This window comes from Zingiber officinale, chromosome 3A (genome assembly GCF_018446385.1).
Source record: "Zingiber officinale cultivar Zhangliang chromosome 3A, Zo_v1.1, whole genome shotgun sequence".
NCBI lineage: Eukaryota > Viridiplantae > Streptophyta > Magnoliopsida > Zingiberales > Zingiberaceae > Zingiber > Zingiber officinale.
This window is the reverse complement of record NC_055990.1, coordinates 106786726-106814600: the sequence shown is the minus strand read 5'-3', so window position 1 is coordinate 106814600 and position 27875 is coordinate 106786726. Positions and strand designations below refer to the sequence as shown.

The window sequence follows — 27875 nt, the reverse complement described above, 5'->3', positions numbered from 1 at the left end:
CTAAAATTTTAAATTCACAAAAGTCAAACATTAAATACACTCCTAAATTAAATTAAGTACAAATATTTAATCGTCTGTAGTTCACAAAATCTTTATTAATTTATTGCCTACCGTAGATCTTTTGTTACAGTAATTGCAACAGAGCAATAAAAGAAATGGCGGCGATCTTCAAGTCTCCGGCGTCGGGCGGCAGTCGGTGCGGCAGGTGGGGCAGGACGAGCGTCCGACGAGCCACGCTTCGACGCACTGCGCGTGGAAGCCGTGACTACAGGGCGGGAGCACGCGAACGAGGTCTCCCTCCTCCAGCTCGGCGAGGCAGATGGCGCACTCCGGCGCCCCTGCCACCCTCGTCGCCCCGGAGGAGAACGACACCACGGGCCCCGGTAGCTGCGCCGCCGCCGTAGACTTGTCATCCTGATCACCGCTAGCATCGTGGGGGGCCCCCGCGCGGTCTCTACCGAGGTTCCGGCGGCCCAGGAGGCGGACGAGGAACCTGTACGCGACGTGCAGCGCGAAAGCCAGGGCCGTGGCGCCGAGGAGCACCACCAGGACGGTGGCCATGTTGACCCCGAAGTCCTTGCCGCTGGTGTATGGGCCCCACGTGTTATTGGTGCTGGCCGCGACGACGTCGCTCGGCGAAGGCATGGTGTTCGACAGAATGACGATGCGAGCAGCAGCAGCAGAAGCAGTGGAGTTTTTTTAGAGACTGAGCGAGGCAGGCAAACTGGTGGAGCCCAACAGCAACGACAACAGCAGAAGTTGCAGAGCAGGAGAAGAGAAGAGAAAGAAACAAGCTATGCATGGGGATTATACGTGTAGGCGTTGGACTACAAGGCATGGCATGGCTTTAGCATGAGAGTAGGCAGTCAGGCAGAGGGTGGTGTTTGAAGAGGGCTTGTGCGCATCGTTTTGTTGGTTTGCTCATAATGGTGAAGAGGGAGGAAGTTTGATGAATTTGTGGGCAAGTTTGATTAAATTAAATAAATTTGGAATAATCAAAAGATGCCCTTAAACAAGTCGAATTCTAGAAAAAAAAACACATTTAATTTTTAAATTTTAAAAAAATATATATATCTTCTTCTTTACTCGTTCGTTCTGTCGGTACTGCATTCAAAGAATAATATCATATTAAAATTGTAGCAAAGCAATATCATTTAAAAAAACAAACAACATATAAATTTTAAAGTCAATATTATTTTTGAAATACAATACAGTGATACTATTTTTTAAAAATTCAATATCATTATATATTTGAGAATATCGTAATTTTAAACGCGCTAATTGCTGAATTAAATTAGAGGAAGGGCGTGATGGTGGTCGGTGGTCCCCTATGCCCTCCACTCTTCTCCTGTGGCTGGGTTGATGCGTGCGGTTAGAGTGAGTTTGGAGGTTTGCTGGGGGCCCATAGGAATGGGAATTCGGAGATCATTGGTTTCGCTTGAGGCGGTACCTAGGAGCCGTTCAACCCACGCAATTATTATTATTATTATTATTATTATTATTATTATCAAAAAAATATTTTTTTAAAAAAAATAAAATAAAAAGAAATCTCTTACCTTCTTTTCATGTCGAAGAAAATATTAAAATAATATGTGGAATATTTGAATTTGATTTGAAGTTTTAAAAATACAAATAATTTTGATTTTAACTCGACGTGCAAAATAAAATTCTAACTTTGAAGTATTTTTTTATTTATTTTTGGTAGCAATTTTGACTACAACTGCTATAATAAAAATAATATTATATATAAAATAATATTATATCAAAATATCCTATTATAATTTAATAAAACATATTTTAATTAATCAAAATTACTCGATCTAATATTATTGCGGCAGTTTAGTAACTTTGCTACACGTTTTTATATTCTTATATTTTTAAAAGAATTATTTATTTAGTTGTTAACATTATAAAGGATAATTAAAATCCATAGAATAAAAGAATATTCTATTTATTTATTATTTTTTTTAGTTAGCACTGCACTAACTAATCCTGAAAATGATTCCAATATAAATTTTGATCGGTAATTAGAATGAATTTAAAAGTGCTCATAATAGATAGCCCACCTATAATGCGCTGTAATTGAGAATAATATATATTTTTTTTATAGTTAATATCATATATTCAACTTATGTTAACTAATTTTAGAGGAGACTAATCCGGATTAATTTTAAGAGAGATTAATCCGACTATACAGAAGTTACTCATTGACTATCAGAGTGAATTAGAAAATACTTGTAACTAAGGTTGCAAATGAACCGAGTCGAGCTCGCGCTCGAGCCGACCTAAGCTCGAGCAAATTAAAAAGGCTCGGCTCGAGCGAGTTTCTGAATTTGAGCTCGAGTTCAGCTTGACCATTTAATCATGAGCTCAAGCTCAGCTCGAAAATAATGAATTTAAATATAAAAACAAATGCGTACAAATTGGGATTTAAACCTTCAATCTCTAACAATCTTATAAAACACTCTAGCCACAAATACCTTCTCAATTTATTACTTAATTTTAAAATAGTAATTATTTTAAATATTAAAATATTAAATTAACCGAGTTCGAATAGGCTCGACGAGCCTTCGAGCCAGCATTAAATAGTCTCGAGATCGGCTCGATCTCGGTCAACTCCGAACTCGAGTCGAGTTTTGATTGAATCACTCGCGAGCGGCTCACGAGTGGCTTGACTCATTTGCATGTCTACTTGTAACAGGTAATTTATCAATCTAACGTTCTTAGTTCAATCATCTAATAAAAATATTTATTTATTAATTTATTAAAATTTTTTAGATATTTAGAAATTAAAAAGATGTCAAGTCACTGTATCTTTACTCCGAGGCCAGAATATTCTATTTATGTGGCAAAAGGTGAAATCGCTCGCCCCCAGCGCTCCCGCCGCACCTGATCCAAGGTCATCACGAGAGAGGTAAATCACAGCATCCTGAGCGAGCATGTGGCAGGTGGGGTGAGTTACACAAGGACCGGGGATTTACATCTCGACTACCCTGAATTTCGACCCCACGACCTCATGTGACAAGCATCTAGAATATTCTATTTATGAGCATGCCAAACATTGCATTGATGAGATTTGATCAAGCACAATCAATTAGATCTACACAAGTTAGAAGAGTAATGTTAGTAGCTTTAATTACGTGGAGACCATTATAACGACATGACACCACAAAATGGTTGCAACTGGGATTGTCAACTAAACCCAAGCAATTTTCTCGTCATCCCTTGGTGGGAGTGTTGCGGCCCCCACGAGGTCTGATGCAGTATTAAAACATTTAATATCTGAGTGCCCATAAATTATGATTTTAATTTACCTGATAGTTAGGTGATAGATAGGGGCGTAGTCGGGGTAAGACCGTTTATATATATATATATATATATATATATATTAGGTAGGGGCGTAGTCGGGGTAAGACCGTTTATATATATATATATATTAAAAATAATACTATATTTCACTGTCATTTGACTTCTAATTCATCACCATTCATTATTAAAAAATTAAAATTAACCATATATTAAAAAAAATTACCGATTTAAGCTATCAATTGATATCAATGATAAAATATCATGACTTAAAATATTAGGTATTAAATTTTAAAAATAAAATATATAATAATAAATAGATGAATTAAATTATAGAACATAAAGTAAGAGTTCTAAATTAAAATTGAATCTAGTTCGAACTAAATCTAATAGGTAGGTACAAAGATAAAAATTATATTGGTTCAAACTGAGATTGATTTAGAGTTGATTTGATTAAATTGTGACCGAACTAAATTTAAAGTTTACACAAGTTTGATTATTTTTAAACTAATTAGCATATATTTGAAAAACCTTTTTTTTTTTTTTCACCCTACGCACGCTTCAGCCCCATCTTGTTATACACCACTATCGTGCTTTCTTCCTTCCCTTTCTTTTTTTTTTTTTTTTTTACCTTCCTCCTTTTCTTCTTCTCATTCTCTTCTCCAACGATACTAAACTTCCAATTTTTCCTCTCCTTTTTTCAAGCACAAGAGATCTCTTTTCTTCTCATTTCTTTTCTCCAACAAGCAAGGAACACAGTATCAACTATTATCCTCTTCTAATAATAAGAGTAGCTCTTGGCAGCTCTCACATCTTCTTTCTCTTCTCATGTTTTCTATGATTTTATTGGCACCATAAGAATAATCCTGCTTTACCTTGGCTTGCTCTCTTTGTATCATTGTCGAGCTCATCGAAACTAGTCAAGGTTACTAATGAAGAAGGTAAAGCTGTCCTTTTTTTGCTTCTTCCTCCATCTTTTCTTCACTATTTTTCTCAAAAGCAACAATCTTTTTTTTTCCAACGAGAAACTCTTTACAAGTAGCATTTTTTCCACTTTGTCCAACTATAATAACAACAAGAGGAATAAATTATTCATTTATTCTTTCATGTTTTAGAAGAAGAGTTATAAAATATAAACTTTATTTTATTATATTACTAGTTAGGATGATTATTTAGATCCGCTACAAGAATATCCCAGAATACTATAAAATTTTATTCCATCGATGTATTTCGACAGAATACATCGACAGAATTGAGATTTCGTCGGTAACTCCCGACGGAATAAAATTTCATCAGGAAGGGTAGAGCGCGTGCCACTAAACCCTAATATCCAACTCATATTACCGACAGAATTTGTGATTCTATCAGAATGCCCTAGCCCAAGCTACCGACCAAAATGTTATTCTATTGGAATCTCAATTATGTTGGTAAAGTAGGGTTGAAAAATTAGGGCATAGCCCCGATTTTTCTCATGTGTGCGACTTCTTCTTCCCGAATTATCTTCCAATGACTCCGACGATCGATAAGCTCTCTCTTCTCTGTCGTCACTCCCTCTTTCTGAATCCGTCAGCATGAAGTTGGCGGCTTTGTCGGCCACCAGCATGTGGTTTCGACCACCAACACACGGCTGCAACCGCTAGCACGAGGTCGGCGGCGTGGTCAATCGCCAACTCACGATCGAGGGCTTGGCCGATCGCTAGCTGTTGGCCATGAGCTTGGCTGTGATTGGCAGCTTGGCCACAGTTAGCAATGTGGCCGACTGCCAGAATGGGGCCGACAACTTGGGCGGCCGGTAGCTTAGGGCCAACAGCTTGGCCAATGGCAGCTTGGGTGACGGCCAGCTGTTGGTCGTGGCTGGCAGGTTGTGTAGGATCATTTCGCATCGATAGAGGGGAGGATGAATATCGACCATTATTTTTTGTGCACTTTCATTTGCTCTATCAAAATTGTTAGAATGCAGCGGAATAATAGTAAATAAAATAATATAAAGACACGCGAGATTTACTTGATTCCCAACCCCCCATGGTCAGTACGTCCAAGGCCTATGCACTCAAGCATAAGTCCACCAATGGTCTCCTTTCTGAAACTTTTCATAGGCGGAGAAACCTAACTTATAGTTTATCAATCACAAGTATAAAAAAATGATAAAATAATTACATCTTGTAATAATAAAAGTCCAAACAAATAAATACTTTGCCAAGCCGATCTGGAAGTCCTAAGTGTAGTGCATCCTTTCTAGAGCTTCCCCAGTCATAGAGTTTCACGTCGTAGCTTTCCTTTTGAGCACATAGAGTATGAGTAGTAGTTGAATGGATGCTTTGAACATAAATCCTTCATCTCCTTTTATAGAGTTAGATCAGATCCTTATCTGGATAAACTCTTATCTAGATGAAATCTTATTTGGATGAAACCTTATCTCTATCCATATCATCTAACTTATCCTTATCCTCATCTAAATTATAAATATGAATCAGATCTTTTGTCACATCATCTTCCACATTAATATTTCATAACTCAGTAATTTCGACTAAACTTAATCGGTCTACCAAACCACTGGTTCGATCTACTGAACTGGTTTGATTCCGATTCAACCTGAGTCAAGTCCGATTCACCCATTTGTGTTTGTCTGCTCTCTGTTTTACTTCCAACTCTAGGTTCCTACAAAACAATCATATAAAAGATAAACAAGCAACCTAGCCTATATCTGTAAGTTTACCTTGTTGGAACCCCAAGGTTGTTTTGATGTGATCAACAAGTTAAGTTAGGTCATGTGGTGTTTTAACCTTGTGTCTAAGTGTGCAAGAGCTTAGGAACACAGGGGGTCGAGCAAAAGAGGGGCGGGCTCGGTGCGTCTGAGGGACGAGGCGCTACAGAAGATTATACCGGCGGACGAGAAGGAAGCGTGCGGTGTTTCTGAGGGATGAAAAGTCAGAATGGAAGATTACTCGGGGAGCAAGAGACGCAGCTAGCGAGAAGGTCGGCACGGGAGAGAGCCGACAGGCTCGGTGCGTCCGAGGGATGAAGAGCTGCGGATGAGTATGCTGGCGGACGAGAAGGAAACACACGACAATTCTGAGGGACGAAAAGTTGGAGCGGAAGTACGCTCGAGAAGACCGGAAGTTAGGTTCGAGTGAGCCCTATTCATGATAGCCAAGATCACCTAAGCAAGTGGAGTTAGAGCGGAAGACCCGGACTGAGGCGAGCAACACCGGAGCAGAGGGCCCAGACCAAAAGTTAAGTAGGTTGACTTTAGTGGTTCGAGCACCCGGAACCCAGTTTTGATCAGATCGCGTTTGACAACGATCCATTGCGAAGGGGATAAAACTTTATCCCCTCTCAGGCGCCTGGAACCCTCCAGGCTCCCCGACCAAGGCTATAAATACAGCCTTAGTCCAGAAGCTATTAATTCATTCAAGCAATTAGCAAACCAACACTTGTACGCTTCCATTTTTAGTTTAGCTTATATTTTTTGTACATTATTGTTGTAAGAGGCTTCTCCGCCTGAAGGAGATATTAGTGCGGATCATTCCTTGGATTAACAACCTCCCCGGTTGTAACCAAGTAAAAATTCTTGTGCCTTTATCTTTTTAGTTCTTTCTTTAATTAATGCAAGTGTTATTTTGAAAGTCCAAGAAGGGTAGTCTTGTTTTGTATTTGGACAGGCTATTCAACCCCCCTTTTAGCCGGCCAATGCGGTCCAACAAGTGATGTCAGAGCCAGGACTCTTCAAGAGGACTAACCGTCGATTGAAGCACTGAACAAATGGTCGGAGCTAACATCTATCCACCAACATTCGAGGGGGAGTTCGCATTTTGGAAGCGACGAATGGAGGTTTATTTTAAAAATGATTTTAATATGTTATTGATAATGAATTATAGTTATGAAGCTCCAAAGGATACAAAAGGAGAAGAACTTGAGGAGCATCAATGGACTGACGAGCAGTGCGACGAATTCATGACAAACGGTAAGGTTGAATCCCGCCTTCTGAGTGTACTACCTGCCCAGGATCTTGAAAGAGTCGGAAAATACAAAAGTGCAAAAGAACTTTGTGAAAAGTTCTTGAAGATCTACAAAGAATCGATTGAAGCCGAATCCGACTCCTCGATGGGCACCGAGTCGTCATCAGAACAGTCCGAGATCGAGGAAATTACCGGGGCAACCTTAACAGCTGCATGTCATCCCGAGGACACAGAAAGCTCATCCCAGATGAGCATCGATGAAGGAGGAGAGTCTTCGAAAGAAAACAACTCAACAGGGGGAGAATCAACAACCGACAAGGTAAGTCATGTATGATATCCACCTCCTGACCAATTGATTAATTCAATCAAAACTTTGTCGAAAGATTTTTGTGAATTAGAAATTATATTGTCGAAAGATTTTTGTGAATTAAAACCTAAAAGGTTATTAACAAAGAATAGTGAGTTAAAAGAAACTCTAGCAACAACTTGTCGATTAAAGGATTTTGACAAACTAACTGTTGGAACCTCAAGGTTGTTTTGATGTGATCAACAAGTTAAGTTAGGTCCTGTGGTGTTTTAACCTTGTGTCTAAGTGTGTAAGAGCTTAGGAGCACAGGGGGTCGAGCAAAAGAGGGACGGGCTCGGTGCGTCTGAGGGATGAGGCGCTACAGAAGATTATACCGACGGACGAGAAGGAAGCGTGCGGTGTTTCTGAGGGACGAAAAGTCAGAATGGAAGATTACTCGGGGAACAATAGACGCAGCTAGTGAGAAGGTCGGTACGGGAGAGAGCCGACAGGCTCGGTGCGTCCGAGGGATGAAGAGCTGCGGATGGGTACATTGGTGGACGAGAAGGAAACACACGACAATTATGAGGGACGAGAAGTCGGAGAGGAAGTACGCTCGAGAAGACCGGAAGTTGGGTTCAAGTGAGCTCCATTCCGGATAGCCAAGATCACCTAAGCAAGTGGAGCTGGAGCGGAAGACCCGGACCGAGGCGAGCAACACCGGAGCAAAGGACCCAGACCAAAAGTTAAGTAGGTTGACTTTAGTGGTCCGGGCACCTGGAACCCAGTTTTGATCGGATCGCGTTTGACAACGATCCGTTGCGAAGGGGATAAAATTTTATCCCGTCCTAGGCGCCTGGAACCCTCCAGCTCCCCGACCAAGGCTATAAATACAGCCTTAGTCCAGAAGCTATTAATTCATTCAAGCAATTAGCAAACCAACACTTGTACGCTTCCATTTTTAGTTTATCTTAAATTTTTTTGTTCATTATTGTTGTAAGAGGCTTCTCCGCCTGAAGGAGATATTAGTGTGGTTCATTCCTTGGATTAGCAACCTCTCCGGTTGTAATCAAGTAAAAATTCTTGTGCCTCTATCTTTTTAGTTCTTTCTTTAATTAATGCAAGTGTTATTTTGAAAGTCCGAGAAGGGTAGTCTTGTTTTGTATTTAGACAGGCTATTCAACCCCCCTTCTAGCCGGCCAATGCGGTCCAACAAGTGGTATCAGAGCCAGGACACTTCAAGAGAACTAACCGCCGATTGAAGCACTGAACAAATGGTCGGAGCTAACATCTATCCATCAACATTCAAGGGGGAGTTCGCATTTTGGAAGCGACGAATGGAGGTTTATTTTAAAAATGATTTTAATACGTTATTGATAATGAATTATGGTTATGAACCTCCAAAGGATACAAAACGAGAAGAACTTGAGGAGCATCAATGGACTGATGAGCAGTGCGACGAATTCATGACAAACGGTAAGGTTGAATCCCGCTTTCTGAGTGTACTACCTGCCCAGGATCTTGAAAGAGTCGGAAAATACAAAAGTGCAAACGAACTTTGTGAAAAGTTCTTGAAGCTCTACAAAGAACCGATTGAAGCCGAATCCGACTCCTCGATGGGCACCGAGTCGTCGTCAGAAGAGTCCGAGATCGTGGAAATTACCGGGGCAGCCTTAACAGCTGAATTCCATCCCGAGGACACAGAAAGCTCATCCCAGATGAGCATCGATGAAGGAGGAGAGTCTTCGAAAGAAAACAACTCAACAGGGGGAGAATCAACAACCGATAAGGTAAGTCATGTATGACATCCACCTCCTGACCAATTGATTAATTCAATCAAAACTTTGTCGAAAGATTTTTGTGAATTAGAAATTATATTGTCGAAAGATTTTTGTGAATTAAAACCTAAAAAGTTATTAACAAAGAATAGTGAGTTAAAAGAAACTCTAGCAACAACTTGTCGATTAAAGGATTTTGACAAACTAACTGTTGGAACCCTAAGGTTGTTTTGATGTTATCAACAAGTTAAGTTAGGTCCTGTGGTGTTTTAACCTTGTGTCTAAGTGTGCAAGAGCTTAGGAGCACAGGGGGTCGAGCAAAAGATGCAGCTAGCGAGAAGGACGACATGGGAGAGAGCTGACGGGCTCGATGTATCCAAGGGACGAGGTGCTACGGAAGAGTACGCGGGCGAACGAGAAGGAAGCACACGACGTTTCTGAGGGACAAGAAGCTGGAGCGGAAGGATGCTCGAGAAGGCCAAAAGTTGGGTTCGGGTGAGCCCTATTCCGGATGGTCGAGATCACCCAAGCAAGCGGAGCTGGAGCGGAAGACTCGGACCGAGGCGAGTTGAACCGGAGCAAAGGGTCCGTACCGAAAAAGTCAACATTGTTGAGTTCCTTAGTCCGGGCGCCCAGGCCAGTCCGAGGCGCCCAGACCAGTCCGGGGCGCTCGGAACCCTTCCGGGCGCCCGGACTTGGATTTTATCCAGATCGTGGTCAAACGCGATCTATACGAAAGGGATAAAGTTTTATACCCTTCCCAAGCGCCTGGAACGCTCCAGGCGCCCCGACCAAGGCTATAAATACAACCTTGGACCCAAAGCTATTCATTCATTCAAGCAATTAGCAAACCAACACTTGTGCGCTTCCATTCTTCGTTTAACTTCTATTTTTTATACGTCATTGCTGTAAGAGGCTTCTTCGCCTAAAGGAGATACTAGTGCGGTTCATTCCTTGGATTAACAACCTCCCCGATTGTAACCAAGTAAAAATTCTTGTATCTCTACCTTTTTAGTTATTTCTTTAATTAATGCAAATGTTCTTTTGAAAGTTCAAGAAGGGCAGTTTTGTTTTTATTTGTGCAGGTTATTCAACCCCCCTTCTAGCCGGCCAACGCATTCCAACACTAATAATAGAAAATGACATGTTAAGGGAACAAATACAATTTTCTGCATGTTCAAAATTCCCTGCTTTAAATTTAGGAAATTAGAATAAACTAAAATGGAAATTTAAACATCACTAACCTAAAACTTTGAATTAGACTTAGCGCTTTTAGCGAGAAAATTAAACGTTAAAATTCTTTATGAGGTTTTGTCTAATAAAGTGGTTGTTGCTCCAATAACCAAGAAGGCCTAGTGTCTCGCCACTGTCTGGAAGCTAAAATATTGAAATAAAATGTTTAATTAACTTACTGATAAAACATTGAAATTAAATAATACTTTAAAAAGATTTTCAAATATTTTTTTTTTTGAAAAATTTCTCAAAATTGTCTAAAAGTTGCCTAAGTCAGAATTTTCTTTTTAGAAAATTTTCTTGCTTAAATTTTTTACTTATTCTCAAAAATAATTTTGCTTGCAAAAACTTAGAAAAATTTCTCAAAAATACTTGTTAAACATTTTTACTTAGAAATTTTTTCTTTGAAAATTATTACAAAGAGGGAGAAAGGAATTTCTTTTTAAGTTTTTCAAAATTATTACCCTTAGATTTTCTCTTGGTACCCCATTTCTTATGTGATCAAAGGGGGAGAAGGAAAAGGTTAAGTCTAGACGGAGGTAGATTATAATTTTTTTTTTTGTACTTTATTACAATATTATTTGTTTTTCTTTTATGTTTATTTACCCTAACTTAACTTAGGTTGCTCATATCAAAAAGGGGGAGATTTTTGGAACCCCAAGGTTATTTTGATGTGATCAACAAGTTAAGTTAGGTCCTGCGGTGTTTTAACATTGTGTAAGTGTGCAGGAGCTTAGGAGCACAGGGGATCGAGCAAAAGACGCAGCTAGTGAGAAGGACGATATGGGAGAGAGTTGATGGGCTCGGTGCGTCTGAGGGACGAGGCACTGCGGAAGAATACACCGGCGAACGAGAAGGAAGCGTGCGGAGTTTCCGAGGGATGAAATGCCGGAGCGGAAGATTACTTGGGGAGCAAGAGACGCGGCTAGCGAGAAGGTCGGCATAGGAGAGAGCTGACGGGCTCTGTGTGTCCAAGCGATGAAGAGCTGCGGATGAGTACGCTGACGGACGAGAAGGAAGCACGCGACAATTCCGAGGGATGAGAAGCCGGAGCGAAAGCACGTTCGAGAAGACCGGATGTTGGGTTCGGGTGAGCCCTATTCTGGATGGCCGAGATCACCCAAACAAACAGAGTCGGAGTGGAAGACCTGGACCGAGGCGAGCAGCACTGGAGCAGAGGGCCCGGACCCATTCCGGGGGCCCGGAACCCGATTTTGACCGGATCATATTTGACCGCGATCTGTTACGAAAGGGATAAAATTTTACCCCCCTCAAGCGCCTGGAACCCTCTAGGCGCCCCGACCAAGGCTATAAATACAACCTTAGTTTAGAAGCTATTAATTCATTCAAGCAATTAGCAAACCAGCACTTGTGCGCTTCCATTTTTAGTTTAGCTTCTATTTTTTGTACGACATTGCTATAAGAGGCTTCTCTGCCTGAAGGAGATATTAGTGCAGTTCATTCCTTGGATTAACAACATCCCCGATTGTAACCAAGTAAAAATTCTTGTGCCTCTATCTTTTTAGTTCTTTCTTTAATTAATGCAAGTGTTATTTTGAAAGTCCGAGAAGGGTAGTCTTGTTTTGTATTTGGGCAAGTTATTCAACCCCCCTTCTAGCCGGCCAACGTGGTCCAATATACCTAACCTACTAGGTTTACCTTTAGCTTGGAGGTCTCTCCTCCAAGTCTACTATCTAAGGGTTAATTCTTTAGAATCAATATGCACTCTTGTAAGTCTACCCGACTTACTAGACTTACCTTTAGATTGAAGGTCCCTCCTCCAAGTCTACCACCTACGATTCAATCCCTCCAAGACTTCCCATTATCTAGAGTTATCTCCCCCTAGGGTTTTCTACTTCCTAACTTCACTCACTAAGACTTTCACCACCTAACTTCACTCATTAGGACTTCCATTACCTGACTTCACTCACTAAGACTTCCACCACCTAGCTTCACTCACTAGGGCCTAACTTCACTCACTATGACTTCTCCTTGCCTAACCTCTAGTTAGGACTAGTCACTCCATACACTTCTCACTTGCCTAACCTCTAATTAGGACTTACCCTTACCTAACCAAGTTAGAACTTTTCCTTGCTAGTTATTTAATCCTCACTAGACTTCTCTCTTCCAAACATTAAGTTCTGTTTGGATCAACCCTTCGTCAAAGTGGTCAATTTTAGGTATATTGTCAAACATCAAAACCCTAGAAGCTGATTACACCAACAATCTCACTCTTTTTTGATGTTTGATAATTTTCTTAAGTTTGGTATTTGGTCTTTAAGATTTTATACTAAAGTAAGGAGTCGAAATATTTTTAACTTAAGGTCACTCTCCCCCCTTTGACACACAACAAAAAAATTGCCTAAGATTCTCTTAGTTTTGTACTAATAATTCTGAAAACACATGAGGAATCATTGTTAAAGTATTTGTTTTCAAATATTATTTTTTAAATAGGATATTTTTAAAAATATCACTTTTGAAATTGTAGTTAAAAAGAGACAAGAGTTTTTAAGCATAGTTTTAAAGAATTTTAAATATTAACTTTAAAATTTTTTTAAAAATTATGTTTGATCTTTCAATCAGATTTTCCTTCAATCTGACACTTTTTTAGAAATCCTTATTAACCATAAGGAACACTTCCTATGTGTCTTAGGAGTTGATCCAAATTAAAATTAAAAGAACAACTAAAGTATTTTTTAAAAAAATATTTTCTAAACAAATTTTTTAAAGGAAAGTATTTTCAAAAATTTTCAAAAGTGTTTTCAAATGTTTTCAAAAATTATTTGAGAAGCATGAGTTTCAAACTTTTTCAAAAAGATTTTTTAAAGAATTTTAAAAAGTATATATGCCATCTTTTAATTAGAACTCCCCCTATATGTCTAGGGGTTGATTCTATTGGTGCAATCGACCTCCAAGGTTTTAATGTCAGACAAATATGTTTAAGTATGTCAAGTATGGAGTTTGATCTAGGGGAGTCCTAGTTGTAGGCTAGACAAGGGAAGTCCTAGTTGTAGGCTAGGCAAGAGAAATCTCGATAGATCGTAGAAGCCAGGTGGATAGGTCTGGAGGACCTGATCCCTAGGTAGTCGAATACTGAGGCAAGGGAAATCTCGGTATATCGAGGAAGCCATGTGGATAGGTTTGGAGGACCTGATCCCTGGGTAGCAGAATACTGAGTCTTGGTGAGTGAAGCCAAGTGGTGAAAAATCTAGGGGGAGATAACCTTAGGTAACGAGAAGTCTTGGAGGAGTGAACTCCAAGCAAGGTTGATCAGATGGTTTCCGGTCGACCGCGCGCGGTCGACCGGACCAGCGGATCTCGGTAAATCTAGGTTTAGGTTTACCATTGTATTCTACATTATTATTGCTGTTGGCTAATATAGTATTGCAGGAAAGGTCTTAATGGATCAGGTGATCAGACATTGAGCAGGCAAAGTCCAAACATGTCTGGAGGACCATGTTTGTCAAGTAAGTTGAGGTAAACAACTGGAGGAGTGATAGTGAAGTCGAGTTCCTGAAGGTAACAACCTAAGGTCGCTGATCCAACTGAAGAAACCAGGAAGGTTTCCAAGTTGAGATCAAGACAATTCTATTGTCTAATATTACTCATGCATTATATATTACTGTACTAACCTTTGTATTGCAGGGATACTTTGTTTAACTCTGTGTTGCAGGTTCGGCCAGATCGATCGACCGAATGTAGGGATCGATCGATCAAACCAGGATGACTCAGCACAGGTCAGTTTAATTAGCAACGATTAAAAGTAGAAGGAAGCTACACTGATCGGTCAACCGAACCAGAGGATCGGTTGACCGAACGATCAATATTAAAGGCACAGTAAATACAAATCATGGAAAATCTCGACGAACAGGGAAGGAACCTGTTCGGTCAACCGAACAAAGGGATCGGTCGATCGAACTCTTAATGATCAATTAATGCCGAAGATCAAATCAGCATCGGATCTTAGCCAGGAAGGAAGGAAGTGTACGGGATCGGTGGCCGGCTTGAAGGGGGGTTGGATAGACGCCACCCCCAAATACTCGATTCTTTCTACAATGTTAGTGTGCAACCGGAAATACAAACAAACAAGTAGAAAGACTAAAACTAAGAAAGAAAATGCAAACCACTAACACGTTCGTTTACGTAGTTCGGAGATAACTTGCTCCTACTCCACGGCGTGTCCGTAAGGTGGACGATCCCTCAATCCGTCGGTGGATTAGTCCCGGCAAACTCCGGCTAGCTCAACCTCCTTGTGGGTGGAGAAACCTCACCACAACTCCAACCAAGACCTCTTGGCACACAAAGATCTCTTGAGCACAAAAGACTACTAATTATACTTTAACCAAGTCCAATTTCGTCAACTATAACCAAGCTCCCAAGCTTTGGTTATATAGGCCGCGGGTTGAAAACCCCGCCTACCAGTCGACTGCCAAAACATGTAGTCGATTGCCCTCTGTGGAAATTCGACCGTTACATCCCAACAGCTCGATACCAATCGACTGCTAAAACTTGCAGTCGACTGGTGCAGTCGACTGCCAAAACATGCAGTCGACTAGTGCAGTCGACTTCCAAAACATGCAGTCGACTAATCCACACTGACCGAACGAAAAGAATCATTCTATTAGCACCCAGTCGACTGCACGGTCGACTGCACCAGTCGACTGCTAAAACATGCAGTCGACTGCTACAGTAGCGCTATAGTGAACCCTCGAACTTGGATTTTACTCCGAGTACAATCTCTGGTGCACTCGTACCCTCACCCTTATGACTCACTTGATGCTTCTTTACAGCCTTGACATCTTGCCTTCAAGCCTACTTCCTTTGGCTCTCGTCCCTCGGATGCATTCAAGCCCGTGGCTCGTCCCAATGCCATCCTTCGCGTATGCCTCGAAGTCGCTTCCCTCGAGCCTTGTCCTCGCTACCTTGTCCATGGTCCCTCGGATGCTCCATCCTTCACTGGACCCGAAGTCGTCAACCTGAGTCACATGTGTATCCTGCAGTCTTGCACAATTCAAGTACACATATCAAATAACAAGGGTGAACCTAATTTAAACCCTTTGCCCAAACACCAAAACACATGGTCGCACGGACCATTGGGATTGCTCCAACAATCTCCCCCTTTTTGATGTTTGGTAATACGTTTAAGTTAGAGAAAACACATAGCAAATAAATATGCTAAAACAAATGGACTTACGTTGCCAAGGCTACACACTTAGACTTACACTGCCGAATGGACTTACGTTGCCAAGGCTACACACTTGGACTTACACTACCGAATGAAAAACAATGCAACATGCATTTGAACCTATCACATTCACAAGGCTCCCCCTACACCTATGCTCCCCATTGAGCTAGGAATTTTTCCACAGGGATTTTTAAGAACCTATCCCAAGGCTCCCCCTACGCAAGGGTATTAAGGTTTTCCCAACTAAACCTTACTTCTCTCCCTTTGCTTAACATCCAAAAAGCTTTCGAACAATATCCCAATTGTTGAAAACTTATCATCCAAGTGACCCTAAACTCATGTATTTATCCCCCATGGATCCCATACATCTATACGAGCTGACCCGGTCAAAATCCAGTGCTGAAAACACTTTCAGACTGGTATCAGTCGACTGCAAGAAGTACCAGTCGACTGCCCCCATGAAAATGAGCTTACAGAGACATTCTGTGCTCAAAAATACTATTACCAGTCGACTGGTAACTGTACCAGTCGACTGGTACACTATTCATGCAAAAATCGATCTTTTTTTGGCCAACTTCAAAAATGCGCCAGAAATTCCCTAAACCTCCAAAAATTCTAAAATTTTGTGGAGAGGTCTATTTTATCAATGTTTACTTGGAAAAAATATATATAAAAATATATTTATCACAAATCCCAAGATTGACACAAAACACAAAACTAGCTAAAAAGTTCAATTGAACCTTGACCTAAAGTCCTAGTTTTTGCTTTCTCTTGATGTATTTGCCCATACTAACCCATAATGCATCCCTAGCATTAGTTTATATGGCATCTATACATCCAAAACCAATTATCATGTAATATGACCCCAATGTCATATTTCTTACATGAAACACAACCCAATTGTGTCAAAACCCTAGGTTTGAGACTAAGTCCGTCTCCAAACCACTTGGCACATTCCATGACTCCCCTAGACTCCCAAGTAAAAACCACTTGAGATCCATTGGCCATGAGTCCCAAATTGACTCTTTGAGCTCCCCCTAGAGTTCTTAGCCTTAGCCACCTCCCTAGGTGACTCATCTACAATGGCTAGGCCACATTGGTGCACCTCCAGTGACACTTGACCTACAAACCTAACCTTCTTAACCTTGGACACCTTGTCCTTAGTTAATTTCTCCTTACCTTTAAATGACTTTCCCTTGTCATTTATTGGTTTCTCCTTGCTATAGTCATATGCAACCCTAGCATAGTACTTTCCCTTAGCCTTGGAGACCTCTCCCTTGCCATGATCATTTGCCACCCTAGCATATGATCTCTCCTTAGCCTTGGAGGGACTAGATTGGTATCCCAAGCCCGATCTATCATTGTTGGGTCTTTGACTACCCAACACCATACTTAATTCCTTAGATCCAACATTGAATCTCTTAAGGAATTGTTCTAACTTACCAAGGTTTTCTCTTAAATCTTGATTCTCCTTTTCGAGGTTCCTAACCTGAGAGTTAATTTGTCCACATTGGACATTCCTAGACCTACCCACTTTTCTAGGCATATGTCTCCCCTTCTTGGGATTAATGCCTTGGGTCTCCCTAGGTCTATTGTTTCTAGATTTTTCATGCATAGATTTCCTAGGGTTTTAATCGACAATTACCCTACTTCTATCATGATATCTAAATCCAAATTTTTTCATTGCTACATAATGATAATCATTATTTTTCCTAGTATGCATGGAGGAATTTAAATTTGAATTCAAATTTAAACTAGGGTTTACCTTACCCTTTACCTTTGGAGCTCCTCCTTGACATGAGCCTCCATTCTTCCTCCACTTCTTCTCCTCCTTCTTCAAATGCGCCAACTTCTTGATTTCTTTCTTCTTTGGGGATTTGGTGTGGTAGTGTTCTCGCTCACCACACGTGAAGCACACTATATGTCATTTCTTCTTATTCTTCTTATTGGCACCATCATTCCTACAACCCATATTAGTATCTAAAATAATTTGAGTGAGTTTAGGAGTTACCTTCTTACCCATTGGACATCTACTTTTGTAATGTCCCCTTTCATTGCATCCGAAGCACACAATGTGATATTTTGACTTTGCTTCGGTGGAGGTGCTCACTAGGTTGACTTCTTCCAAGATTTCTTCTTTTTCTTCTTCACTTGTCTTGGATTCTTCTTCAACTTTTGAGGATGTAGATGCTATATCTTCCTCATCCACACTTGTGGATGACCTTTCTTCATCCTTTTCCTCAAATGTGACCAAATTCACTTCCTCTTCTTCTTTTGATGTTGAATTGGTCTCCACATCCGATTGATCCTTCTCTACTTGAGCTTCTTCATCCGTTTCTTCGGATTTTTCCTCCTCTTGTGTAGACAAAGGTTCTTCCCATGGAACCTTCTTTATCTTGCTCCACAAATCATGGGCATTCTCATATTCACCTACATGACTCATCATGTCATTAGGTAAAATATCAATTAAAATCGATATTACCTTTGAATTTGCCTTTGACCGTGAGGTTTGCTCCTCTGTCCAATGACGTGGTAGGAGTCTCTTTCCCTTCTTGTCCTTCAAAAATTCGAACGGCTCTTCGACCCCCATCATGGTGTCCCAATCCGTGTTGAAGAAGACCTCCATCTTCATCATCCAATATGTGAAGTCCCATAAGCCTCCGCCTTTAAACTTTGGCGGTTCTATCAAGCCGGTCATCTTTGCTTCCTTGGCGGTTAGTCCAACGGAGAGCGTCCTCGCTCTGATACCACTTGTAGGGGATCGGTGGCCGGCTTGAAGGCGGGTTGGATAGACGACACCCCCAAATACTCACTTCTTTCTACAATGTTAGTGCGCAAGCGGAAATACAAACAAACAAGTAGCAAGACTAAAACTAAGAAAGGAAATGCAAACCGCTAACACGTTCATTTACATGGTTCGGAGATAACTTGCTCCTACTCCACGGCGTGTCTGTAAGGTGGACGATCCCTCAATCCGTCAGTGGATTAGTCCCCGGCAAACTCCGGCTAGCTCAACCTCCTTGTGGGTGGAGAAACCTCACCACAACTCCAACCAAGACCTCTTGGCACACAAGATCTCTTGAGCACAAAAGACTACTAATTAGATTTTAACCAAGTCCAATTTCGTCAACTATAACCAAGCTCCCAAGCTTTGGTTATATAGGTCGCGGGTTGAAAACCCCGCCTACCAGTCGACTGCCAAAACATGCAGTCGACTGCCCTCTGTGGAAATTCGACCGTTACATCCTAATGGCTCGATACCAGTCGACTGCTAAAACTTACAGTCGACTGGTGCAGTCGACTGCCAAAACATGCAGTCGACTGATCCACACTGACCGAACGAACATAATCATTCTGTTTGCACCCAGTCGACTGCTAAAACATGCAGTCGACTGCTACAGTACTACTACAATAACGCTACAGTACTGCTACAGAAATGCTACGGTAAAACCCTAGAACTAGGATTTTACTTTGAGTATAATATCTCGTGCACTCGTACCCTCACCTTTATGACTCACTTGATGCTTCTTTACAACCTTGACATCTTGCCTTCAAGTCTACTTCCTTTGGCTCTCGTCCCTCGGATGCATTCAAGCCCGCGGCTCGTCCCAATGTCATCCTTCGCGTATGCCTCGAAGTCGTTTCCCTCAGGCCTTGTCCTCGCTGCCTTGTCTATGGTCCCTTGGATGCTCCATCCTTCATTGGACCCGAAGCCGTCAACCTGAGTCACATATGTATCCTGCAGTCATGCACAACTCAAGTACACATATCAAATAACAAGGGTGAACCTAACTTAAAGTCTTTGCCCAAACACCAAAATACATAGTCGCACGGACCATTGGGATTGCTCCAATAGGAAGCTGGTTCGGTCGATCGAACTCAGGGATCGGTCGACCGAACATCGATAATCTTATAAAAAGAAGCTCGAGATCTGAGGCTGTACAATACTTTCTAATCATCTCAAAGCTCTCCTCTACGTAAGCTGCTCGTGCTACAAGTCTTCTACAACTCTTCAAGCTACTCCGTCCGGAAGTACCGACCTACGCTTTAACTTTCACATTTGTCGGTATATTATTTTAGCTTGCATTATATTCATTTATCAGTAATATAGTATGTTGTTACTATCTTGCTCATCTGTACGCACTGCTTCTTTCCAAGGTTTTCGGAAATAAGAGTTATAGTGGATTGCCTATCAGTGCGATCAAGGATCGTGGGCCTTGGAGTAGGAGTCGACCTAGACTTCGAATCAAGTAACCGAACGAGTTTTTCATTCTACTTTCCACTGCACGACTCTATTTTCTAAAGTTAAAGAAAAGTTTTAAAAGCGTGATATTCACCCCCCCCTTTTTATCGCACTCATCCGATCCAACAGATTCAAATCAAAAGATCAGTTAAAATATATTTTTTAAAACATAAATTTTCAAAAGATTTTTAAGTGTGTTTAAAGATTTCAAATATTTTTTAAAAAAAATTAAGAAAATATTTCTAGATTTTTTCAAAGAGTTTCAAAGATTTAAAAAGAATTCTATTTTTTTAAAAAAATATTCCAAATTTTTTTAAAAGTATTTTCTTGAATTTTCAAAAGCACCGCTCCCTTGACCTGACATACCTTAGTTATCTTTGTTAACTACAAGGAAATCTATCTAAGTATCTAGGGAACTGAGTTCTAGTATTGACCTTGGGATGTAAACTTCTAAGTACTAGTCAACAATCAATATTTTTCAAGTATATAGATTTTTAAAATTTATATATATAAAGCCAATCAAGCATGAAACTCATTAAAACATTATTATTTTAAATCACTATTTTAAAAATAATTTATAGAAAATTATCTATGGATTTTGAAAACCTTTTTCAAAGTGTTTTCAATTTAATAGTGCTTGTCATCTCACCGATTATAAGTGTTTTAGCACAATTAATCATGATAATCTTATGGGTTTTGTGAGATGTTTTCTCATATTTATCTGATTTAAAATTTAAATTTGAATATAAGAATTGATTGACCTTGTGTTAGATTTAAGTTTAACGATTAGTCAATTAAATGTATATTTCAAAAATTAGCTTTCAAGTAATAGCGAGGCACAGGGGTCTTCTTGGATATCGGAGCAACGATCACTTTCTAAGATAAAACTTTTTAATAAAATCATACGTTTAATCAACTTGCTGAGAAACCCTGGACTAACTAGTCTAGGATGTGGCGAGGTAGCTTCAGTTAGTTTCCCTTAGCTAAGTAGACCAAGAGGAGTATGCCTTACCTCACTTGACTCCCTAGACCAAACTTCCCTAATGTACTATCATCTTGCCCCATCTTGGTATTAGGTTGGACAAGTATAAATCAAACATAAGTCTTTAACCATTCTAGATTAAATATAAACAAAATACTAGTATGAATGATATGACATTTATAGATATAAAAAAATATATGTACATGGCAAGTATGAATGTGTCAAACAAGTCAAACAATTTATAGTTGATTTCTAAAGACACATCAAATTCTCGATTTGATACATTTCATGTAAACCCGTGAATGTGTCAACCCAATTTGACACATTTTATTTTTTATTAATTTAATTGTTTCATTGGATAAGATTTTATTAATTAATTTTAACATTTAATTTTGGTTTTAAATTTTGATTTGAGTTGTTAAAATTTGTTGATTTATATTGTTGAATTATGGTAATTAATTTCAATTTTTCTAGATTTAATCTTGAATTCATAGTTTCATAATTAAACAACACTTAATTATAACAAATTAATTTCATATTTTTTTAGTATTTAAATTAGAGTTTATCATTTGGTTTGAATTTATCAATTATTTTATTTTATTATTAGTAATATTTTTTGATTTAATTTGTTAAAATTTGTAGATTCTTTTTATTGAATTTTAGTATTTAAAATTGAATTTATTATTCATTATTTTATAATTAAATGGTATATTATTATAATTAATTAAATTTAAATTTTTAGCATAATTAAAATTTAAACTTTTATTTCTTAAATTTTTAAAATTTAGTTTTAAAATTTTAAGACTTAAATTTAAATTATTTATTATTTATAATTAATAGATATTTTATTATACTTAATTAAATTTAAAATTTTAGCATAATTAGTATTCTTACAATTTAAAGATTTGATTTCTAGATTTTTCAGATTTAATTTAAAATTTTTAAAATTTATCTTCTTAGAATTGGAGTTTATTTTATTTGTAGTTTGATCCGTTGAATTTGCTTTATTTGGATAATTATTATTTAAAATTTTAAAATTATTATAAACATACTTGAATAAGTTTAATTAGATAAATAAGTTTGAACACAATTAAACTTAACTCACCTTGGCTCAGCTTGTTTACACCCTTGGGGCCTGGCGACATGAAAGACAAAAGCTTCATATATCTTAGAGAGGCACAAGGTCATTGACTATATGGTTCGGCAAAGCATGCACCTTGGCTCAGCTTGTTTACACCCTTGGGGCCCTGGCGACATGAAAGACAAAAGCTTCATATATCTTAGAGAGGCACAAGGTCATTGACTATATGGTTCGGCAAAGCATGAAACACAAGGCAAGCACCACCATTATTAGGTTCATTGCCCCTCGCTCCCGTCCAAATTTACAAACTCAATTATTTGGTTTTACATCTTGCATTTAATCCTTCATTTCATTGAATATGAAGTCTAGATCAAAAGATACAAAGGAAAAGAAACAATATCATACTAACAAACAAACAAACAAACAAAAAGTATGGCCAAAGATTCCTTAAAAAGGATTAATTAAATATCATCGTGCATAATAATTAAAGGAGGTAATTAGCTAGCTAACCACGAGAAAGTAGTGTTTTCATTTTGTCAAAGAGTTCCCTCTTCTTGAAAGAAACTTGAAAATAGAAAAATGAAAAACATGAGCGAGTTATCATATTATTTTAATTTAGGGAAGAATGTCAATGAACTTAACCACCTCTAGCTTTGTTAGTTGTGAAAACATTAAATATTTAGTTTAATTTTAGAAGGAAGAGTGAACATAACTTTCAAACACTTATTCCTGCATAGGCACATATCGAAGAAGAAGAAGAATTATTATTAGAATTAGAATGAGAAGGGGTTTAGGACAGTAACCAAGCTAAGTTGAGTCAAATTTTATAGTGTTCAAGTTTATTTGATAAGATAATTGATTCAAACTAAGCCGAGCATAAAATGACTAAGTCATTAAAATGATTGTACAAGTTTGATTTCATTTTTTTATGAGCTTGTACTTGGTTCATTTAGATGTTATCAAGTTCTTAATTCAAATTTATTTAATTGTTTAATTTTATTTTATATTTTAAGCTTGTTTGATTAGTTTAAGCTTGATAATACAAATTTATTTGTTCATTTTGAAAGTTTCTTTATTTATTTAGTAAGTTGATAAAAATTTTATTCACGGACATGATTCACAAATCTTGTCCATGAATATTGTTCACAAATATTGTTCACAAACGCTGTTCATGAACATTAACGAGCTGAACACATGTGTTTAACCTTGTTCGTTTAATTAAACGAGTTGTTCAAATTTATTCATTTAATTAATTTTATATTTATTGAATGAACACAAACAAACTCTTATCAAGTTAAATATTAAATTTGTTCATGAACGTTCGATTCATTTACAATGACTTAAACTTAATGAGGTAGGCTGAGCTTTGAGTATGAAAGGAGTGAACTTTTAAGGGGATAAATAAAAAATTTATATAGATAATTAAAATAAATTGGACTGAGTTAGAATCTAGTGTAGCCCTAAGCAAGATCTGTCTCTCTTCGTGCACTATAACATTATTAAATTAGCTAATTTGAATTTGGCTCATGTTTTTTTTTTCCCATATTAAACCTATTGTTGTTCAGGTTATATTTGACAGGCAATTCTTGGATCTTAACATTATTAAATAAGCTAATTTCACTTTCGGCCATGTTCTTTCTATGTTTATCATTTTGACTTGTTTCACTTGTGTTTCTATATGACTAATGAAAGTGGAGGATGGATTTCTGAGCGAGGAACATAGTTTAATTCTTAAGTATAGATTTAGTAGTTTCCCTTGAGTGAGTGAGACAAAAGGGGGCGCGCCCTCGGTCCCCCTATCTCTTACCTCGAACAAACTTTGACCACACTAAGCGAGCGAGATCACAACAAAGAATAATCATCCACCTCTATGACCCTCCTCGCCAAACCCAGCAACCTTGCAGTCCATCTTAATCAAAGTGCCGTTGGAATTTTCCTAAACATGAATTTGCGCTATCACATATGAATCATAAAAAAGCCAACAATTCTAATACAGAAGCTTATCTTAGATGTATAGCAAAATTGCGAAAAACAATATAGTGTGAATAAAACTGTAAATTCAAACTTGAATCGAGGTTCAAAGTCAACTTGATGATCAAGAAGGGAACCATAAGTGAGCTTGATCTTCTGTAGGGGTTAAAACACAGGTAGCCAATTAAGATCATTGTTTCCCTACGAGAATTACAATCCTTTATATGTCTTTAGAACCGAAATCCGTTATCAGCCTATCAATAATAATAATGAAAAACGGATTAAGGAATTTCTACACACATAATATCTGCATCCATTAATTCATCTCATATATCAAACCAATAGTTAGATCACTTTATCATGCCAATTCCTTGTGGCCAATCCATGTGTTACAACTTTAACATATAAGCCCACCTGACGAAGAACACAATCCAACAATTGTCACTGAGTGGTTTGAAATGATCATAAAATTACAGTAATCGATCCTAACAATGTTAATATCAGCAATAATTGCAAGCAATAAGAGAGATTGACTATAGATAACATCAGTCCTCTTGTCCTTGTGATGATCCATCCTTCCCTTTGATAAAATAATTGCAGGGAAAGCAGCAGACAAAAGACATCTTCTGATACTAAACATATTTGGTCAGCAACCTTCCGACTTACAAATTAACACTTGTCTGCTATTCAAAAGATTTTGTACGTTGTTGTTGGAAATGCATTCATGTTGCATTCATTTAATCTGCATAAAAGAATGAGGAGAGGTTTTATGTATAGTTTATATGTTCATTGTTTCAGAAGCTTCTTGCTCATTTCCTCTGACAGTGACTTGAGGGTTTCCAACATCTTTGTTTACTTGAAAGGAATCAGATGACTCTGGATTGAAGTAGTATTGCAAGGGTGATGATGAAGAAAGCTAAGTTGGAGGAGTCAGCCCTCCATTGATGGAAGAAGCAAAGGTGTTGTTTCACCTCTGAGGGAACAAGCAAAGGCGAAAGGCTCCATCACATTCACTCAACTGACCCCAAACTAAAGAGTAAAGACTCATCTAATTCCTCCTCTCCCCTTAAAGAAAAGCCACCTTAAACTAATACTGAGATTTGTTCATTCCTAAGCATTAACTTTGAGCAAATATAAAGGAGGAAAAGGACAGTAATAGGTAGCTTTACCAAAATGAATAAGGACTTGATGATAATTGTCTTGTGAAGCAATTGCAAAAATTAAAAAAGACACTCTTAATTATTAAAATTACCAAAAATGTCTCAACGTTATTGTTTTAGTAGTAGACACTAATAAATTGCTGCAAAATATAAAATTTAATCATTTTTATAATTTAATTTCATCAAAAAAAAGTATATAAAAATTACTTGTATATAAAAAAAACTCTTAATCAATTTGATTAATATTACTTAATATTTTGATCAAAGTGGCTTTGAAAAGGTTAAAACCATTCTAAATGGCTACTATAATAATTATTACAACAATTAAATAATTATTATAATAATTTCAGTGTCTTAGATATATATATAAAATAATTACTCTATGATCACTATAAAAATATCATAATAATAATGCCTCACCAAAAGACACACTTTCAATTCAAATAATCATATGAGCTCTTTTAAATAAATAAATAAATAATTAATTAATTAATTATTATTTTTTTCTCAAGTCATAAAATAAGCTATCTATGGCCCCACCAGGGACATTAAATCCACGGGTTCAAAATTTTTAAACTAAAGTGATGGCGGAGACCTCTCACCCACCCAACCCCTCCTCCATTACTTTGACTCCGCCACCCCACCGCCACACAGTGAACCATCGAAATTAGCCCTTTCCAATCACTCTCAAATTAATGGTCCCATTCCCCTTCCTTCCTCCTTCCTCCTTCCTCCTTCCTCCTTCGCCATTTATTATTCAATTGTATTCATAAATTAGGTAGATACAAGTCTTCATATAAATATCCTCTCTCAGCTCTATTCCTCTCTCGTTCTCTGCTCTTCTCTTCTGCCATTTGATTCACTATTATCCATTTTGACATTCCGGCTGCAATCTTGTTTCCGATACTCTCGCCTAAGTTAGGATGTTCCGCGGGTGCAGAATACCGCTCTGCGGATGCTTCGGGAATCCGGGCGACTCGGATCTGGGCCCGGCCCAGGCCCGCGTCGGCGATGAACCGGAAACCGAGCCGGAGGAGGAGAAGGAGAAGGGGGCGGCGGTGCCGCGGCGGTTCGGTTGGGAGGAGGTCGAGATTGCCACCTCCTCGGTGGTCGGGGAGGGAGGAACCAGCACTGTCTACCTCGCTCGTCTCCCGGATTCGTCCCTTGCCGCCGTCAAGCTACACCGCCCCAGCGAGCGCCTCCACCGCGCCTTCCGGCAGGAGCTCAACGTTCTGCTCCGCCTCCGCCACCCCCACATCGTCCGCCTCGTCGGCTATTGCGATGAGCGTGGTCCGTCCGCGATCTCTCGCCTAATTTTGTTTTCTTCCTTACTAATTCCATCCCTAATTTCGAGTTTGGATCGCGATTGCAGAGGAAGAAGGGGCTTTGGTGTTCGAGTACTTACCGAAAGGGAGCCTCCACGAGCAGCTCCACGGAGAGGGCAGCGGAGAGGTGCTGCCGTGGGCGCGGCGAATGGCGATCGCGCACCAGGTGGCGCAGGCGCTGGAGTACTTGCACGACGGCTGCGACCCCCAGGTGGTGCACGGTGACGTGAAGTCCGCAAACGTGCTCCTCGATGCGCGGATGGAGGCGAAGCTGTGCGACTTTGGATCGGCCCGGGTGGGATTCTCGGCGGCGGTGGCGCCGCCCAGATCCGGCCGGGTCATGGTGGTGGGCTCGCCGGGATACGTCGACCCGCACTACCTCCGGTCTGGCATGGTCTCCAAGAAGAGCGACGTGTACAGCTTCGGGGTACTGCTGCTGGAGCTCGTCACCGGCGAGGAGGCGTTCGACGCCGAGCGCGAGCGCCGTTTAACAGCGGAGATGGCTCCTGTGCTTCGCGATCCGGAGGGACGGACCGCGGAGGCGGTGGACGTCGGATTGGGCGGTGCGTACGACTTCGGAGAAGCGGCGGCGATGCTAGCGACGGCCGCAGCGTGCCTGGGGAATAACCCCGGCCTCCGCCCCACGATGGCGGAGGTGGTTGGGATGCTGCGGGCGACGGCGTCGGCGTCCATCGCCGCCGTGGCAGCGAGGTTGGGAGGCAAAACAGAGTCATAAATGTTAGGGAAATTGGCTGCCTATTCAGTTCGTGACTTAGCTCGTAACGATTCGCGTATAGATAACGATTTACGAGAGGATGCGAAATTGTATAATATGTAATTCGAAAAAATAATAAATTGTATAATGTAGTTTTTTTGGTTTAAAAGATATATTCATTTATTGTAGTGAGAAATAATGATGATTTGATTGGTGGGATCAAGTGAGATATAAGAGGAATGTGACTAATCACCTCACCTATGATTAAACTTTGGAAGCATTTGGAGAGGAAACTTTACGTGCCAGGTGTTAGCAAATATAATGTTATTTATTTATATTTATTGAAGGGCAAAATTAAAAAGATATTTTTAAAATGACATTTTTTAATTAAAATCTTTAAAAAAATTCTCTTTCAATGTATTATAAAAAGTACCTCATTTTACATGTTTTTTTAATAATCCAAATGACTAAATTGTCGATGTAATAGCTACGTGTTTATAGTTACATAATTAGCACAAATAAATTCTTAGTGTAGCATACATGAATTATAATTATGACAATATGAATATTTTAAATTTGATCAACACTAATAAACTGTGTTCTTATAACGGTTATAATATTTCAGTTCTGATTAATATTATTATGATAAAT

At 39.2% G+C, this 27875-nt stretch overlaps 2 protein-coding genes across 2 annotated transcripts; one reads left to right on the top strand and one right to left on the bottom strand.

The window, feature by feature from the left end:
- LOC122052242 (RING-H2 finger protein ATL79-like) lies at positions 1–26728 on the bottom strand. Its single transcript, XM_042613683.1, has 3 exons — positions 26590–26728; positions 22078–22219; positions 1–1104 (listed from the first exon to the last, which is right to left on the bottom strand). The coding sequence occupies exon 3, from the start codon at positions 643–645 to the stop codon at positions 169–171; it is 477 nt and encodes a 158-aa protein (XP_042469617.1). The 5' UTR covers positions 646–1104; positions 22078–22219; positions 26590–26728; the 3' UTR covers positions 1–168.
- LOC122052241 (salt tolerance receptor-like cytoplasmic kinase 1) lies at positions 25861–27420 on the top strand. The gene is made up of 2 exons (XM_042613682.1): positions 25861–26474; positions 26557–27420. Exons 1-2 carry the CDS (start codon positions 26108–26110, stop codon positions 27243–27245), a joined length of 1056 nt encoding a protein of 351 aa, XP_042469616.1. The 5' UTR covers positions 25861–26107; the 3' UTR covers positions 27246–27420.
- The last annotated feature ends 455 nt before the right edge of the window (positions 27421–27875 follow it).

Excerpts from the sequence above, each read along its gene's own strand:
- LOC122052242 (XM_042613683.1), bottom strand. The coding sequence starts at position 645 with ATGCCTTCGCCGAGCGACGTCGTCGCGGCCAGCACCAATAACACGTGG.
- LOC122052241 (XM_042613682.1), top strand. The coding sequence starts at position 26,108 with ATGTTCCGCGGGTGCAGAATACCGCTCTGCGGATGCTTCGGGAATCCG. Across the intron at positions 26,475-26,556 it reads CGGCTATTGCGATGAGCGTG|AGGAAGAAGGGGCTTTGGTG; the intron begins GTCCGTCCGCGA and ends TCGCGATTGCAG.